This window comes from Balaenoptera musculus, chromosome 3 (assembly GCF_009873245.2).
Source record: "Balaenoptera musculus isolate JJ_BM4_2016_0621 chromosome 3, mBalMus1.pri.v3, whole genome shotgun sequence".
Lineage (NCBI taxonomy): Eukaryota > Metazoa > Chordata > Mammalia > Artiodactyla > Balaenopteridae > Balaenoptera > Balaenoptera musculus.
The window spans coordinates 108,389,572-108,405,897 of record NC_045787.1 but is presented as its reverse complement, the minus strand read 5'-3'; the positions used below and the strand labels follow the sequence as shown (position 1 = coordinate 108,405,897).

The 16,326-nt window shown below is 36.6% G+C and overlaps 1 protein-coding gene across 1 annotated transcript in view; it reads left to right on the top strand.

Moving 5' to 3' along the window:
- Window positions 1-16,326, top strand: part of MEIKIN (meiotic kinetochore factor) — a 130,207-nt gene that overhangs the window by 56,302 nt on the left and 57,579 nt on the right. Inside the window, exon 10 of the mRNA XM_036847283.1 lies at window positions 7,318-7,398. Within this exon, the coding sequence (XP_036703178.1) occupies window positions 7,318-7,398 (81 nt within the window). The remainder of the gene's footprint in view (window positions 1-7,317; window positions 7,399-16,326) is intronic.

The following is a 16,326-nucleotide window of genomic DNA, read 5'->3' as shown; positions in this document are numbered from 1 at the left end:
CTTTAATAAATTGGTAAATGTAAGTAAGTGTTTCCCTCAGTTCTGTGAGCTGCCCTAGCAAATTAATCAAACCTGAGGTGGGGGTGACGGGAAGCTCTGATTTGTATCCAAATCAGACAGAAGTTGTGGGTAACCTACTACTCACGATTGTCATCTGAAGTAGGATGGGAGCAGTCTTGTGAGACTGAGCCCTTAACCTGTGGGATCTGACACTATCCCCAGGAAGATAGTGTTAGAATTGAGTTGAACTGTAGGCTGCCTAGCTGGCGTTGTAGAGAATTACTTGTTGTGGGGAAACCCCCACACACATTTGGTGACCAGACTGTGCGGGTTTTGTGTGAGTAGTAAAGTAGACTCACAGGAGAAAGACTCATAAGAGGTAAAACAGGTTTTTCCTTTTAAAATCCCATTTACAATAGCATCAAAAACAATAAAATACTTAGAGATAAATTTAACCAAGAAAGTAAAAGACCTGTACACTGAAAACTGTAAGACATTGATGAAAGTATTTGAAAAAGACAGAAATAAATGGAAAGATAACCCGTATTCTTGGATTGGAAGAATTAGTGTTGTGAAAATGTCCATACTATCCAAAGTGATCAACAGATTCAGTGCAATCCCTATCAAAATTCCAATGGCATTTTTCACAGAAATAGAAAAACTATTCTAAAATTTGTATCGAACCATAATAGAACTGAAATAGCTAAAGCAATCTTGAGAAAGAAAATAGCTGGAGACATCACATTTCTTGTTTTCAATTTATATTACAAAACTATAGAAATGAAAACAGTATGGTACTGGCATAAAAAGAGGCACATAGACCAGTAGAGAGCACACACATAAACCTACACACATATAGCAAATTGATTTTTGACAAGGGTGCCAAGAACATAAAATGGGGAAAGGATAGTATCTTCGATAACTGGTAATAGGGAAACTGGATATCCACATGCAAAGGAATGAAACTGGAACCCCATCTTACATTAGTCACAAAAATTAACTCGAAATGGATTCAAGACTTACATATAAGACCTGAAACCCTAAAACTCCAAGAAGAAAACATAGGGAAAAAGCTTGACATGGGTCTTGGCAATGATTTCTTTGATAAGACACCAAAGGAACACACAACAAAAGCTAAAATAAACAAGTGGGACTACATCAAACTAAAGAACTTCTGCACAGAAAAGGAACAGTCAGTAAATTTGAAAGGTAACCGACAGAACGAGTGAAAATATTTGTAAATCACATATCTTCTAAGGGGTTAATATCCAAAATATATAAAGAACCTATATAACTCAACAGCAAAAAGCAAAAAATTCAATTTTTAAATGGACAAAGTACCTGAATAGACATTTTCCCAAAGAGCATATACAGGTGGTCGATAGGTACATGAAAATGTGCTCAATATCACTAATCATAAGGGAAATACAAATCAAAACCACAATGAGATATCACCTTGAACCTGTTAGGATGGCTGTTATCAAAAAGCCAAAGCTAACAAATGTTGACAACGATGTGGAGAAAAGGGAACACTTATACACTGTTGGCGGGAATGTAAATTGGTACAACCATTATGGACAACCATATAACAGTTCCTCAAAAAATTAAAAATAGAACTACCATGTAATCCAGCAATCTCACTCCCAGGTATGTATCCAAAGGAAGTGAAATAAGTATCTCGAGGAGTTATCTGCACTCCCATGTTCATTGCAGCATTATTCACAATAACGAAGATATGGAAACAACCTAAATGTCCTTCATTGGATGAATGGATAAAGAAAATGTGATATAGATGTAGAAAATGGCATATTATTCAGCCATAAAAAGAAGGAAATCTTGCCATTTGCGACAATCTGTATGAACCTGTAGGGCATTATGCTAAGTGAAATAAACCAGAGAAAGATAAATACTGTATGGTATTGCTTATATGTGGGGAAAAAAAGCCAATTTCATTACAGAGAATAGAACAGTGGTTGCCAGGGTCTGGGGGATGAGGAAATGGTGAGATGTAGGTTAAACAGTACAAACTTTCAGTTATAAGAAAAATAAGTTCTGAGGGTCTGATATTAGCATGGTGACAATAGTTAATAATATGGTATTGTATATTTTAAAAGTTGCTGAAAATATATTTTAAGCTTTCTCACAATGCACACTCCACAAATGTTAACTATGTGAGGTGATGGATATGTTAATTATCTTGATCTTGGTAATCATTCCACAATGTATATGTATATCAAATTATCACTTGTATGCTTTAAATATATATATTATTATATTTGTCAATTATTCCTCAATAAAGGTGGGAAAAAAAGAAAAAAATAAAGTAAGGAAGTAACGATTATCTATAGAGATTAACTCTGATGGGAAATAGGGGAAAAGAACAGTAACTAGAGGGAGAGGCAGGGTCAGAGGAAATTTATTCTGTTTTGTTTTAAAGATGGGATATGTGGGGTCATTTCTGAGGGCTAATGGGAATAATAGAAGGAAAGAAGAAGGAATAGCTGAATGTAACTCAGTAGGCAACTGGAGCTCCCTGTGACCTAGAGATCTAGTTGAAGTTGACCTGAATTTCACTTTTTTAACCTAAAGCAATGAAGAATCTTCCACATAATTCTATGTTTTCTTTTCCATGCTTCTTTGCTTCCTCCTGGTTACATTTCCCTTTCCTGTTTCCATGCATGCTGTCTCAGTTTCATACTCCATCATCTCTCTCTCTCTCTCTCTCTCTCTCACACACACACACACACACACACACACACACGCACACCTTTCTATACAAATCAAGCATCTTATAATTTGTGTGTCACATGTTACATTAAATGCCATTTCTTATGCTCTTGCATGTTCTGCCCCTTCTCAAAAGCTGTGTTCCTAAGTTTCTCTTCCTGACTATAGCTTTACCATTTCTGGGATGCTGGTCTATGAGAACTTCCTTATATTATTTTGAAGAAGATATACAGATGGCCAATAAGTACATGAAAAGATGCTCAATATCCTTAGTCATTAGGGAAATGCAAATCAAAACCACAATGAGGTATGACTTCATATCCACTAGGATGACTATAATCAAAAAGACAGATAAGGGAATTCCATGGTGGTCCAGTGGTCAGGACTCGGCACTTTCACTGCTGTGGCCCGGGTTCATTCCCTGGTCGGAGAGCTACAATTCTGCAAGCTGCACAGTATGGCCAAAAAAAAAAGCAAGACAGACAATAATAAATGTTGGTGATGATGTGGAGAAATGAGAACCTTCAAACATTGTGGTGTGAATGTAAAATAGTACAGCTGATTTGTAAAATAATTTGGCAGTTCTTCAAAATTTTAAACGTGGAGTTACCATAGGACTCAGCAATTCTACTCTTAGGTTTATACCCAGGAGAAATAAAAGCATACATCCTTACGAAAACTTAAACATGAATGTTCTTGACAGCATTTATTCACAACAGGCAAAAAGTGGAAACAACACCAGTGTCCATCTCCTGATGAATGGGTAAATAAAATGTGGTATATCCATACAATAGAATATTATTTGGCAATAAAAACCAATGAAGCACTGATACATGCTACAACTTGGATGAACCTTGAAAAAACTGTGCACTGTGAAATAAGCCAGTCACAAAAGGCCGCATATTATATGACTCCATTTATAGGAAGTGTCCAGGATAGGCAAATATATAAAGACAGCCATAGATTAGTAGTTACTTAGGGCTGATGGGGATGGAATGGAGATTGACTGCTAGTGGTTATGGGGTTTCTTTTAGTGGGGACAAAAATGTTCTAAAATAGGCTGTGGTGATGATTGCACACCCTGTGAATGTATTAAAAACCATTGAATTTTACCCTTTAAATGGGTGAATTTTATGGTGAGTTATATCTCAATAAAGCTATTAAAAAAAAAAAACAAACAGCTTCCCTATACTATTATATGGAGGAGAGAAGTCCTTGAAAAGATGAGGAAGGATGAGATCCAGAATACCAGTGGAGGAACTGGCATTTAAAAGAGGAGGGAGATTTCTATTGTGGTATACTTGTAGATATAGTGGAAGCAGGGCGGGTATTGTGCTTAGAAGGACCCCATGCTTCATTTAATGCTCTGTTTTCACCATCTTGACATTTTAAATAGCTTTTAAACATTGGGGCCCCACAATTTTATTTTGCACTGGGCCCCCAAAATTATGAGTCTCGAGTGAGTAGTTGGATGCTGTTTGATGTCTTTTATTGTTGCAGGGAAGGGTGAGCCAAAGATGTCAGTTGCAGATGGTAGAAGGAAGGAGGCTAGAGGTTTAAGGAAAATTGGGTGATTTTGAAATAGTCATGAGAAACTAGAGAAGTGTAGAAGAGGTGCCAATCTGTGGCTACTCCTTTTGAGTTTGTGGTGCTGTTGGTATGCCACATTGTATAATTTTCTCCAACACTTAATTGCACTGGCGGTACAGTGGATATTGATGTTAGGGTTCATCAGGCTGGGGATTTGTCAGGCATCTGTGATAGGAGGAGAAAGCGATAAGAAAGTAGTTATAATGATGGTTGGTGGTAGATAAGGAAGGAATAAGACAGGAGAAAGATCATGGAGCAGATAACATTGTAGGATCAGTAAATTGGAGATTTCAATGACAGGGAAGTTTATTTCCTGAAGATAATTGTGCGGGGGTTGGACAAATATAGGAAGCTATTTGAATTGATTGATTCTGTAGTTTCTATTGATGGCAAGGGCTAAGTTTGATCATAGAGTGAATGAAATGCCATGAGGGGAAAAGGTTATTGGAAATGCAGAGATCAAGCAACTTAGAGACCAGTTGGTTGGCTGGGTTATCCCCTTGGATGATGAAATTGCTGAGAATGATGACAGGAGTGAGAGAAAAGGCTGTATGCAAGGTGTGAAATCTTCAGTGAAAGAAAGGAGTTAATAGATGACAGTAAGTACCTCACTCTTTGCTCCATACCTTTGTTCTTTCTTTGCTTGGACTATATCAATACCTTATACCTCTTCTACTTCCCTCCCCTCCCCTTTCTTTATCATCCTCTTTATCCCCTTACCCTCAACTCAAAATCTTGTCATTCTCAAATTGCATTCTCCTCAGTTATGTTGCATATATTTAAACTTTGAATATTATTATACTTTATTTATTTATTTTAATTAATTTATTTATTTATTTTTGGCTGTGTGGGGGCTTCGTTGCTGCGCACGGGCTTTCTCTAGTTGCAGTGAGCAGGGGCTACTCTTCGTTGCAGTGCGCAGGCTTCTCATTGTGGTGGCTTGTCTTTGTTGCGTAGCATGGGCTCTGGGCACGTGGGCTTCAGTAGTTGTGGCACACGGACTCAGTAGTTGTGGCTCGTGGGCTCTAGAGCACAGGCTCAGTAGTTGTAGCGCACGGGCTTAGCTGCTCCACGGCATGTGGGATCTTCCTGGACCAAGGCTCGAACCCATGTCCCCTGCATTGGCAGGTGGATTCTTAACCACCAGGGAAGTCCCTGAATATTATTATAAACACATCTTGAAAGCATAAGACAAGTCACATAACTTAGGACAAGCAGTCACTGAACAGTTTTCAGTGCAGGGACTAGTTGGTAAAGCAATACACTTTCTTGTAGTTGCAGCTTCCTGATGTCTTAGAAAGGACTTTTTGTTTCTTAAATGAAGATTATTGCATAATAAAGATATTTATATAAATATATTTAATGTTTTCTCTAAAATTTAGTTTTAAATAGTGACAAATAAATAGATCTTATTATCATTATTCTTTTCACAGAATACTGTTTGGGAGATGTTACCTTAAATGTGGTAGGACAATTTTTTGAGCTGAGTAAAATTCAGACTATTTTGTCTTTCAACAGATTTTTTTTCCTTAAATATATTAAAATCCTTACTTTTTAAAAAAAAACTTTTATCTTTAAGTTTAAAACTTTCTTTCAAGTTGAGGGAATTATAGATAGAAATATATATCCCATTTTAATTATAACAATTATAACACACATAAATATAAAACAATAAAAATAGGACATCTGAGAGATGATACAAATGTTTTTATAGCATTGTGAAATGTGTTTTATGATTCTGAATTTGTTTCAGCCTGAAAAAGATCCTGAACCTAGAGATACAAATTTTCAAACAACATTAAGCTCTCATCACCTAAATATCAAGGTTTCATCATCTCACCAGTGGTCTTTTGTAGAGAGCAGTGCAGGTAGATCAGTTGCTAAAGTTCTGCTGCCTCAGCCCCTCAAACCTGCGTTGGTAAGCACTGGCCTTTTATTGACTAATTCTTGAAAAGACTATAAAAAGAATATGTACTTATTAGGAAAATTTAGGTATGCATTAATGTCTTAACAAACCTAGGAAAAAATGCAGAGAATCTATATACTTACAGCTTTATACAGGCAGTTGTTTTTTAAATGGATTGACTGTTGACAATTGTGTCACTTGAGACCACTGGGAAGAGATTATTCCGGCAGAATTAAGAGTTCAAGTGGCATATTGGAGGGGGTAATACCTGAGAAAGGAAAGCAGGGAAGAAGGAAGATTGGGCTGGAATAGCCTCAATCTTCAATGCAGATCTGACAAAGGCTCTCCCAGTGGAGAGGTCTGGAGCAAGGATTGTCCATTACAGGAATATTATGTTGGGCTGCTATGCTTAGATGTTGGCTGAGGCTCGCCCAAGAAGATGATGGCCTCAACCTAAAAGCTGAAGCAGATTCTAAAGGTGTTGCAGCTGGGCACTATCAGCTCACTGCACTCCCTGCAGTGGAACAGCATGTATTATTTGTAACCTTTGCATGGCAATTCCTAGAGTAGAATAATCCCTATTGTTCAGATGAATAAATTAAAAGATTATATAGGTAATAAATTAGAGAACTAACATACTTAGTGTACTAGGTAAATATACCTATAATTTTTTTGATAAAATCTTCCTAATAAATATTCCAGATTATGTCTTGAACAACTAGTTTAAGAGATTTTAAGCCAGAAAGAAAGAGTTCAAGAAAGAAAAGACGAAAGAAAGAAAAAAGAAACCTAACACAACTTCCCTGTGATGTTCAGGTTTTATGAGTTTGGGTTCCAGGCTTGGCAGCATATAATGACACCTATTCAGAGATATATCATTTTTACCACAAAGAGTTCTTTTGTAAGTTGTTTGACCTAGCTCAAGACAAAAAATTCTTTAGTTTCCTGTCTAGTGTTTTAAAATTTAATTAGCATATTAAAATTTTATTACTATGACATATGATCTAGTATACTATTAAAATTTTGTTTGTACTGTATTAAGGTATTTTATTTCTTTCTGCTATTCAATTCCCTGTTTCACAAAATACTGATAGAACACAACTTCCAGTACTTCTGATAAGAAAAGCAGAGGCCTGTTAACAAGTACTCCGTCTTCACAAACAGCTGGTTTAATGGTAAGTGTTATTAGCATTTGGCACTTGTAGTATCTATTTTCTGGCTCCCTGTTCTTCCCATTATTCTATTTCTCTTAGACCAGGGGAATATCGCACATAGACAATAATGACTGTAATTTCTGTTGCATAAACATACTTTCACTGGAAGTATTCTATATACTGCTATACATGAAAGAAAGATTTCTTTCTTTTTTAAAAAATTTTTTTTATTGTGGCAAAATATATATAACATAAAATTTACCATTTTAACCATTTTTAAATATACAGTTCAAGTACATTCACATTGTTGTGCAACCATCACCACCAACCATACTGAGAAATTTTTCATCTTGCAAAACTGAAATTTCATACCCATTAAACAATAACTCCCCATTCCTTCCTCCCCCAGTCCCTTGTTACCACCATTCTACTTTCTGTCTCTATGAATCTGACTGTTCTAGGTACTTCATATAAATGGAATCATACAGTATTTGTCTTTTTTGTGACTGACTTATTTCACTTAGCATGATGTCTTCAAGGATTATCCATGTTGTAGCATGTGTCAGAATTTACTTCCTTTTTAAAGGCTAAATAATATTACATTGTATGAATATACCACATTTTGTTTATCCATTCTTCTGTCTATGGGCATTTAGTTGCTTCCATCTTTTGGCTATTGTGAATAATGCTGCTATGAACATGGGTGTAAAAATATCTCTTTGTGACCCTGCTTTCAATTCTTTTGGGTATATTACTTGAAGTGGAATTGCTAGATTCTATAGTAATTCTCTTTTTACCTTTTTGAGGAGCCACCATACTGTTTTCCATGTCAGTTTCACTATTTTACATTCCCACCACAATTTACAAAGGTTCCAATTTCTCTACATCCTTGCTAACACTTGTTATTTTCTGTGTTTTTTAAAAACTAATAGATGTGAGATGGTATCTCCTTGTGTTTTTTTTTAAACATCTTTATTGGAGTATAATTGCTTTACAATGGTGTGCTAGCCTCTGCTCTACAACAAAGTGAATCAGCCATACATATACACACATCTCCATATCTCTTCCCTCTTGAATCTCCCTCCCTCCCACCCTCCCAATCCCACCCCTCTAGGTGGTCACAAAGCACCGAGCTGATCTCCCTGTGCTATGCAGCTGCTTCCCACTAGCTATAGGTTTTACATTTGGTAGTGTATATATGTCCATGCCACTCTCTCACTTTGTGCCAGCTTACGCTTCCCCCTCCCCATATGCTCAAGTCCATTCTCTAGTAGGTCTGCATCTTTATTCCCGTCTTGCCCCTAGGTTCTTCATGACAAGTTTTTTTTTTTTTTTTAGATTCCATATATATGTGTTAGCATACGGTATTTGTTTTTCTCTTTCTGACTTACTTCACTCTGTATGGCAGACTCTAGGTCCATCCACCTCACTCCAAATAACTCAATTTCGTTTCTTTTTATGGCTGAGTAATATTCCATTATATATATGTGCCACATCTTCTTTATCCATTCATCTGTTGATGGACACTTAGATTGCTTCCGTGTCCTGGCTATTGTGAATAGAACTGCAATGACCATTGTGGTACGTGACTCTTTTTGAATTATGGTTTTCTCAGGGTATATGCCCAGTAGTGGGATTGCTGGGTTGTATGGTAGTGCTATTTTTAGTTTTTTAAGGAACCTCCCTACTGTCCTCCATAGTGGCTGTATCAATTTACATTCCCACCGACAGTGCAACAGGGTTCCCTTTTCTCCACACCCTTTCCAGCATTTATTGTTTGTAGATTTTTTGTGATGGGCATTCTGACCGGTGTGAGATGATATCTCATTGTAGTTTTGATTTGCATTTCTCTAATGATTAATGATGTTGAGCATTCTTTCATGTGTTTGTTGGCAATCTGTATATCTTCTTTGGAGAAATGTCTATTTAGGTCTTCTGCCCATTTTTGGATTGGGTTGATGTTTTTTTGATACTGAGCTGCATGAGCTGCTTGTAAATTTTAGAGATTAATCCTTTGTCAGTTGCTTCATTTGCAAATATTTTCTCCCATTCTGAGGGTTGTCTTTTCGTCTTCTTTATGGTTTCCTTTTCTGTGCAAAAGCTTTTAAGTTTCATTAGGTCCCATTTGTTTATTTTTTGTTTTTATTTCCATTTCTCTAGGAGGTGGGTCAAAAAGGATCTTCCTGTGATGTATGTCATAGAGTGTTCTGCCTATGTTTTCCTCTAAGAGTTTGATCGTGTCTGGCCTTACATTTAGGTCTTTAATCCATCTTGAGTTTATTTTTGTGTGTGGTGTTAGGGAGTGTTCTAATTTCATTCTTTTACATGTAGCTGTCCAGTTTTCCCAGCACCACTTATTGAAGAGGCTATCTTTTCTCCACTGTATATTCTTGCCTCCTTTATCGAAGATAAGATGACCATAGGTGCGTGGGTTTATCTCTGGGCTTTCCATCCTGTTCCATTGATCTATATTTCTGTTTTTGTGCCAGTACCATACTGTCTTGATTACTGTAGCTTTGTAGTATAGTCTGAAGTCAGGGAGCCTGATTCCTCCAGCTCCTGTTTTTCTTTCTCAAGATTGCTTTGGCTATTCGGAGTCTTTTGTGTTTCCATACAAATTGTGCAATTTTTTGTTCTAGTTCTGTGAAAAATGCCAGTGGTAATTTGATAGGGATTGCACTGAATCTGTAGATTGCTTTGGGTAGTATAGTCATTTTCACAATGTTGATTCTTCCAATCCAAGAACATGGTATATCTCTCCGTCTGTTTGTATCATCTTTAATTTCTTTCATCAGTGTCTTATAATTTTCTGCATGCAGGTCTTTTGTCTCCTTAGGTAGGTTTATTCCTAGATATTTTATTCTTTTTGTTGCAATGGTTAATGGGAGTGTTTTCTTAATTTCACTTTCAGATTTTTCATCATGGGTGTATAGGAATGCAAGAGATTTCTGTGCATTAATTTTGTATCCTGCTACTTTATGAAATTCATTGATTAGCTCTAGTAGTTTTCTGGTAGCATCTTTAGGATTCTCTATGTATAGTATCATGTCATCTGCAAACAGTGACAGCTTTACTTCTTCTTTTCCAATTTGGATTCCTTTTATTTCTTTTTCTTCTCTGATTGCTATGGCTAAAACGTCCAAAACTATGTTGAATAGTAATGGTGAGAGTGGGCAACCCTGTCTTGTTCCTGATCTTAGTGGAAATGGTTTCAGTTTTTCACCATTGAGGACGATGTTGGCTGTGGGTTTGTCATATATGGCCTTTATTATGTTGAGGTAAGTTCCCTCTATGCCTACTTTCTGGAGGGTTTTTATCATAAATGGGTATTGAAGTTTGTCGAAAGCTTTTTCTGCATCTATTGAGATGATTATATGGTTTTTCTCCTTCAATTTGTTAATATGTTGTATCACATTGATTGATTTGCATATATTGAAGAATCCTTGCATTCCTGGGATAAACACACTTGATCATGTTGTATGATCCTTTTAATGTGCTGTTGGATTCTGTTTGCTAGTATTTTGTTGGGGATTTTTGCATCTATGTTCATCAGTGATATTGGCCTGTAGTTTTCTTTCTTTGTGACATCTTTGTCTGGTTTTGGTATCAGGGTGATAGTGGCCTCATAGAATGAGTTGGGGAGTGTTCCTCCCTCTGCTATATTTTGGAAGAGTTTCAGAAGGACAGATGTTAGCTCTTCTCTAAATGTTTGATAGAATTCACCTGTGAAGCCATCTGGTCCTGAGCTCTTTTTTGTTGGAAGATTTTTAATCACGGTTTCACTTTCAGTGTTTGTGATTGGTCTGTTCATATTTCCTATTTCTTCCTGGTTCAGTCTCGGAAGGTTGTGCATTTCTAAGAATTTGTCCCTTTCTTCCAGGTTTTCCATTTTATTGGCATATAGTTGCTTGTAGTAATCTCTCATGATCCTTTGTATTTCTGCAGTGTCAGTTGTTACTTCTTTTTCATTTCTAATTCTATTGATTTGCGTCTTCTCCCTTTTTTTCTTGATGAGTCTGGCTAATGGTTTATCAATTTTGTTTATCTTCTGAAAGAACCAGCTTTTAGTTTTATTGATCTTTGCTATTGTTTCCTTCATTTCTTTTTCATTTATTTCTGATCTGATCTTTATGATTTCTTTCCTTCTGCTAACTTTGGGGTTTTTTTGTTCTTCTTTCTCTTATTGCTTTAGGTGTAAGGTTAGGTTGTTTATTTACGATGTTTCTTGTTTCTTAAGGTAGGATTGTATTGCTATAAACTTCCCTCTTAGAACTGCTTTTGCGGCATCGCATAGGTTTTGCATCATCATGTTTTCATTGTCATTTGTTTCTAGGTAGTTTTTGATTTCCTCTTTGATTTCTTCAGTGATCTCTTGGTTATTAAGTAGTGTATTGTTTAGCTTCCATGTGTTTGTATTTTTTACAGATTTTTTCCTGTAATTGATATCTAGTCTTATAGCGTTGTAGTCAGAAAAGATACTTGATACAATTTCAATTTTCTTAAGTTTACCAAGGCTTGATTTGTGACCCAAGATATGATCTATCCTGGAGAAGGTTCCATGAGCACTTGAGAAGAAAGTGTATTCTGTTGATTTTGGATGGAATGTCCTATAAATATCAATTAAGTCCGTCTTGTTTAATGTATCATTTAAAGCTTGTGTTTCCTTATTTGCTTTCGTTTTGGATGATCTATCCATTGGTGAAAGTGGGGTGTTAAAGTCCCCTACTATGATTGTGTTACTGTCGATTTCCCCTTTTATGGCTGTTAGTATTTGCCTTATGTATTGAGGTGCTCCTATGTTGGGTGTATAAGTATTTACAATTGTTATATCTTCTTCTTGGATTGATCCCGTGATTGTTATGTAGTGTCCTTCTTTGTCTCTTGTAATAGTCTTGATTTTAAAGTCTATTTTGTCTGATATGAGAATTGCTACTCCAGCTTTCTTTTGATTTCCATTTGCATGGAATATCTTTTTCCCTCCCCTCACTTTCACTCTGTATGTGTCCCTAGGTCTGAAGTGGGTCTGTTGTAGACAGCATATATATGGGTTTTGTTTCTGTATCCATTCAGCCAGTCTATGACTTTTGATTGGAGCCTTTAATCCATTTACATTTAAGGTAGTTATTGATATGTATGTTCCTATTACCATTTTCTACGTTGTTTTGGGTTTGTTATTGTAGGTGTCTTTCTTCCCTTGTGTTTCCTGCCTAGAGAAGTTCCTTTAACATTTGTTGTAAAGCTGGTTTGGTGGTGCTGAATTCTCTTAGCTTTTGCTTGTCTGTAAAGGTTTTGGTTTCTCCATCAAATCTAAATGAGATACTTGCTGGGTAGAGTAATCTATGTTGTAGGTTTTTCCCCTTCATCACTTTAAATATGTCCTGCCACTCCCTTCTGGCTTGCAGAGTTTCTGCTGAAAGATCAGCTGTTAACCTTATGGGGATTCCCTTGTGCATTATTTGTTGTTTTTCTCTTGCTGCTTTTAATATTTTTTCTTTGTATTTAATTTTTGATAGCTTGATTAATATGTGTCTTGGCATGTTTTTCCTTGGATTTATCCTGTATGGGACTCTCTGTGCTTCCTGGACTTGATTAACTATTTCCTTTCCCATATCAGGGAAGTTTTCAACTATAATCTCTTCACATATTTTCTCAGTCCCTTTCTTTTTCTCTTCTTCTTCTGGGACCCCTATAATTCGAATGCTGGTGCGTTTAATGTTGTCCCAGAGGTCTCTGAGACTGTCCTCAATTCTTTTCATTCTTTTTTCTTTATTCTGCTCTGCAGTAGTTATTTCCACTATTTTATCTTCCAGGTCACTTATCTGTTCTTCTGCCTCAGTTATTCTGCTATTGATCCCTTCTAGAGAATTTTTAATTTCATTTATTGTGCTGTTCATCACTGTTTGTTTGCTCTTTAGTTCTTCTAGGTCCTTGTTAAACGTTTCTTGTATTTTCTCCATTCTATTTCCAAGATTTTGGATCATCTTTACTTTCATTATTCTGAATTCTTTTTCAGGTAGACTGCCTATTTCCTCTTCATTTGTTAGGTCTGGTGGGTTTTTACCTTGCTCCTTCATCTGCTGTGTGTTTCTCTGTCTTCTCATTTTGCTTAACTTACTGTGTTTGGGGTCTCGTTTTCGCAGGCTGCAGGCTCGTAGTTCCCGTTGTTTTTGGTGTCTGCCCCCAGTGGCCAAGGTTGGTTCAGTGGGTTGTGTAAGCTTCCTGGTTGAGGGGACTAGTGCCTGTGTTCTGGTGGATGAGGCTGGATCTTGTCTTTCTGGTGGGCAGGTACACGTCTAGTGGTGTGTTTTGGGGTGTCTGTGGCCTTATTATGATTTGAGGCAGCCTCTCTGCTAATGGGTGGGGTTGTGTTCCTGTCTTGTTAGTTGTTTGACATAGGGTGTCCAGCACTGTAGCTTGCTGGTCGTTGAGTGGAGCTGGGTCTTGCCGTTGAGATGGAGATCTCTGGGAGATTTTCACCGTTTGATATTACGTGGAGCTGGGAGGTCTCTTGTGGACCAGTGTCCTGAACTTGGCTCTCCCACCTCAGAGGCACAGCCCTGACACCTGGCTGGAGCACCAAGAGCCTGTCATACACACGGCTCAAACCAGGTACGTGGGGAGTTTCTTGCCTTTTGGGAGGTCTGAGTTCTTCTGCCAGCGTTCAGTAGGTGTTCTGTAGGAGTTGTTCCACATGTAGATGTATTTCTGATGTATTTGTGGGGAGGAAGGTGATCTCCACGTCTTACTCCTCTGCCTTCTTGAAGCTCCTCTCTCTCCTTGTGGTTTTGATTTGTATTTCTCTAATGGCTTGTGATGTTGAGCATCTTTTCATATGCTTATTGGCCATTTTTATATCTTCTTTTGAGAAATGTCTTTTCAAGTTCTTTGCTCATTTAAAAAATCAGGTTGTTTAATTTTTTGTTGTTCAATTGTAGGAGTTCTTTATGTATCCTAGATATTAACCCCTTATCAGATATATGGTTTGCAAATATTTTCTCCCATTTTGCAGGTTACCTTTTCATTCTGTTGATAGTGTCCTTTGATGCAGAAAAATTTTAAATTTTTATATAGTCCAGTTTATCTTTCGTTGTTGTTTTTGTTGCCTTTGCTTTTGTGTCATATCCAAGAATTCATTATTAAATGCAGTGTCATGAAGGTTTCTCCCTGTGTTTTCTTCTAAGAATCTATAATTTAGCTCTTACTCAGCCAGGGTTCTTCTTAGGTTCAACTAAACAGCAGGTATACAGCTTGCAAGCAGAGCAGGATCAGATGTTCCTCTTTAGCAGGAGCAGCCCTCACAGAAGTCCATGTAGTAGCTTACGTAGCAGTCTGGGGACAGCTCAGATATAAGGAGATGAGATCCAGTATCTTTTGTAATAACACATAGGTGTAGCTTCCAGGGTCCCCACAAGGGATATGCCTAATTACAAGAGTCAGGGAAGACCAAAATATGTTGCCTTTTCTAGTATTTATTTACTTATAGTGCACGTATAGTTCCTACCAGTCCAGATGCAATTTCTCAATCAGATACCATTTTTACCCTAAGCAATGTTACCTAGTAATACAGTTGACATTCTTACCTTTATCCTAGTGGAACAGAGCTGGAGAGTTAACCAAAGATCACTTTTTCAAGATGGGAAAAAGGTGTCTGTGAACACTCTGCTCATAATCTTTCCGGTGTTCTAAAGATTAATACTTTTTCTAGAAAATGACTTCCACTTTTTATTCATTTTTGTTTTATATTTTGGGTTAAAATGTATATATGAGAAATGTGTTTAAAAATGAGTTTTTTCCCCTACAAAACTAATCTATTGACTATTTTGTAAATACCAACATCTTTTTAAAATTAAGCTATAATTCACATTTTATAAAATTCACCTTACTAAAGTGTGAATTCAGTGACTTTTAGTATACTCAGAAGGTTGTGCAGCCATTACCCCCTAATTTAGGAACATTTAGGAACATTTTTTATCACCCCCTTAGCAGTCACTTACCATTCCCCCCATCTCACGCTTCAGCTCCTGGAAATTACTAATCTACTTTCTGTGTCTTTAGGTTTGCTTATTAATAAATGGCCATTTCATATAAATTGTATCATACAGTACGTGGCCTTTTGTGTCTAACTGCTTTCACTTATAATATTTTCAAGATTCATCCATGTTACAGCATTTATCAGTACCTTGTTCCTTATTTATGGCTGAATAATATCCCATTATAAGGATATACCACATTTTATTTTCTAATTCATCAGTTTATGGGCATTTGGATGAATAATAGTGCTATGAGTGTTCGTGTACAAGTCTTTGTATGGATATATGTTTTCCTATAAGTGGAAGAAGAATTAATCAGTTACATGGTACCTGTATTTTTAATACTTTTTTTGTGGTGGACTTTTAAAAACAGCTTTATTGAGGTACAGTTCACCTATTTAGAGTATAAATTTCAGCATTTTTTAGTATATTCACAAATATGTGCCATTATCACCCCAGTCAATTTTAGAACATTTTTATCACCTCAGAAACAAACCCTGTACCCTTTAACCATTACTATTATCCCCTTATTCCTCCATCCCACTATCTGGCCCCAAGCAACCACTAATCCACTTTCCATCTCAGTAGATTTTCTGGACATTTTATATGAATAAAATCATATAATATGTAGTCTTTTGTGACTAACTTCTTTTACTTAGCATAATGTTTTCAAGGTATCAATACTTCTTTCCTTTTCATGGCCAAACAATATTCTATTGTGTTCATGGCCATTTGGGTTATTTCTGCCTTTGGACTATTATGAATAAAGCTGCCATAAACATTCAGGTACAAGCTTTTGTGTGGATATATGTTTTCATTTCTCTTGAGTATATACCTAGAAGTAAAATTGAAGGGTTATATGGTAACTCTATGGTTGATCATTAGAGGAATTGATAGACTGTTTTCCAAAGTGGTTGAA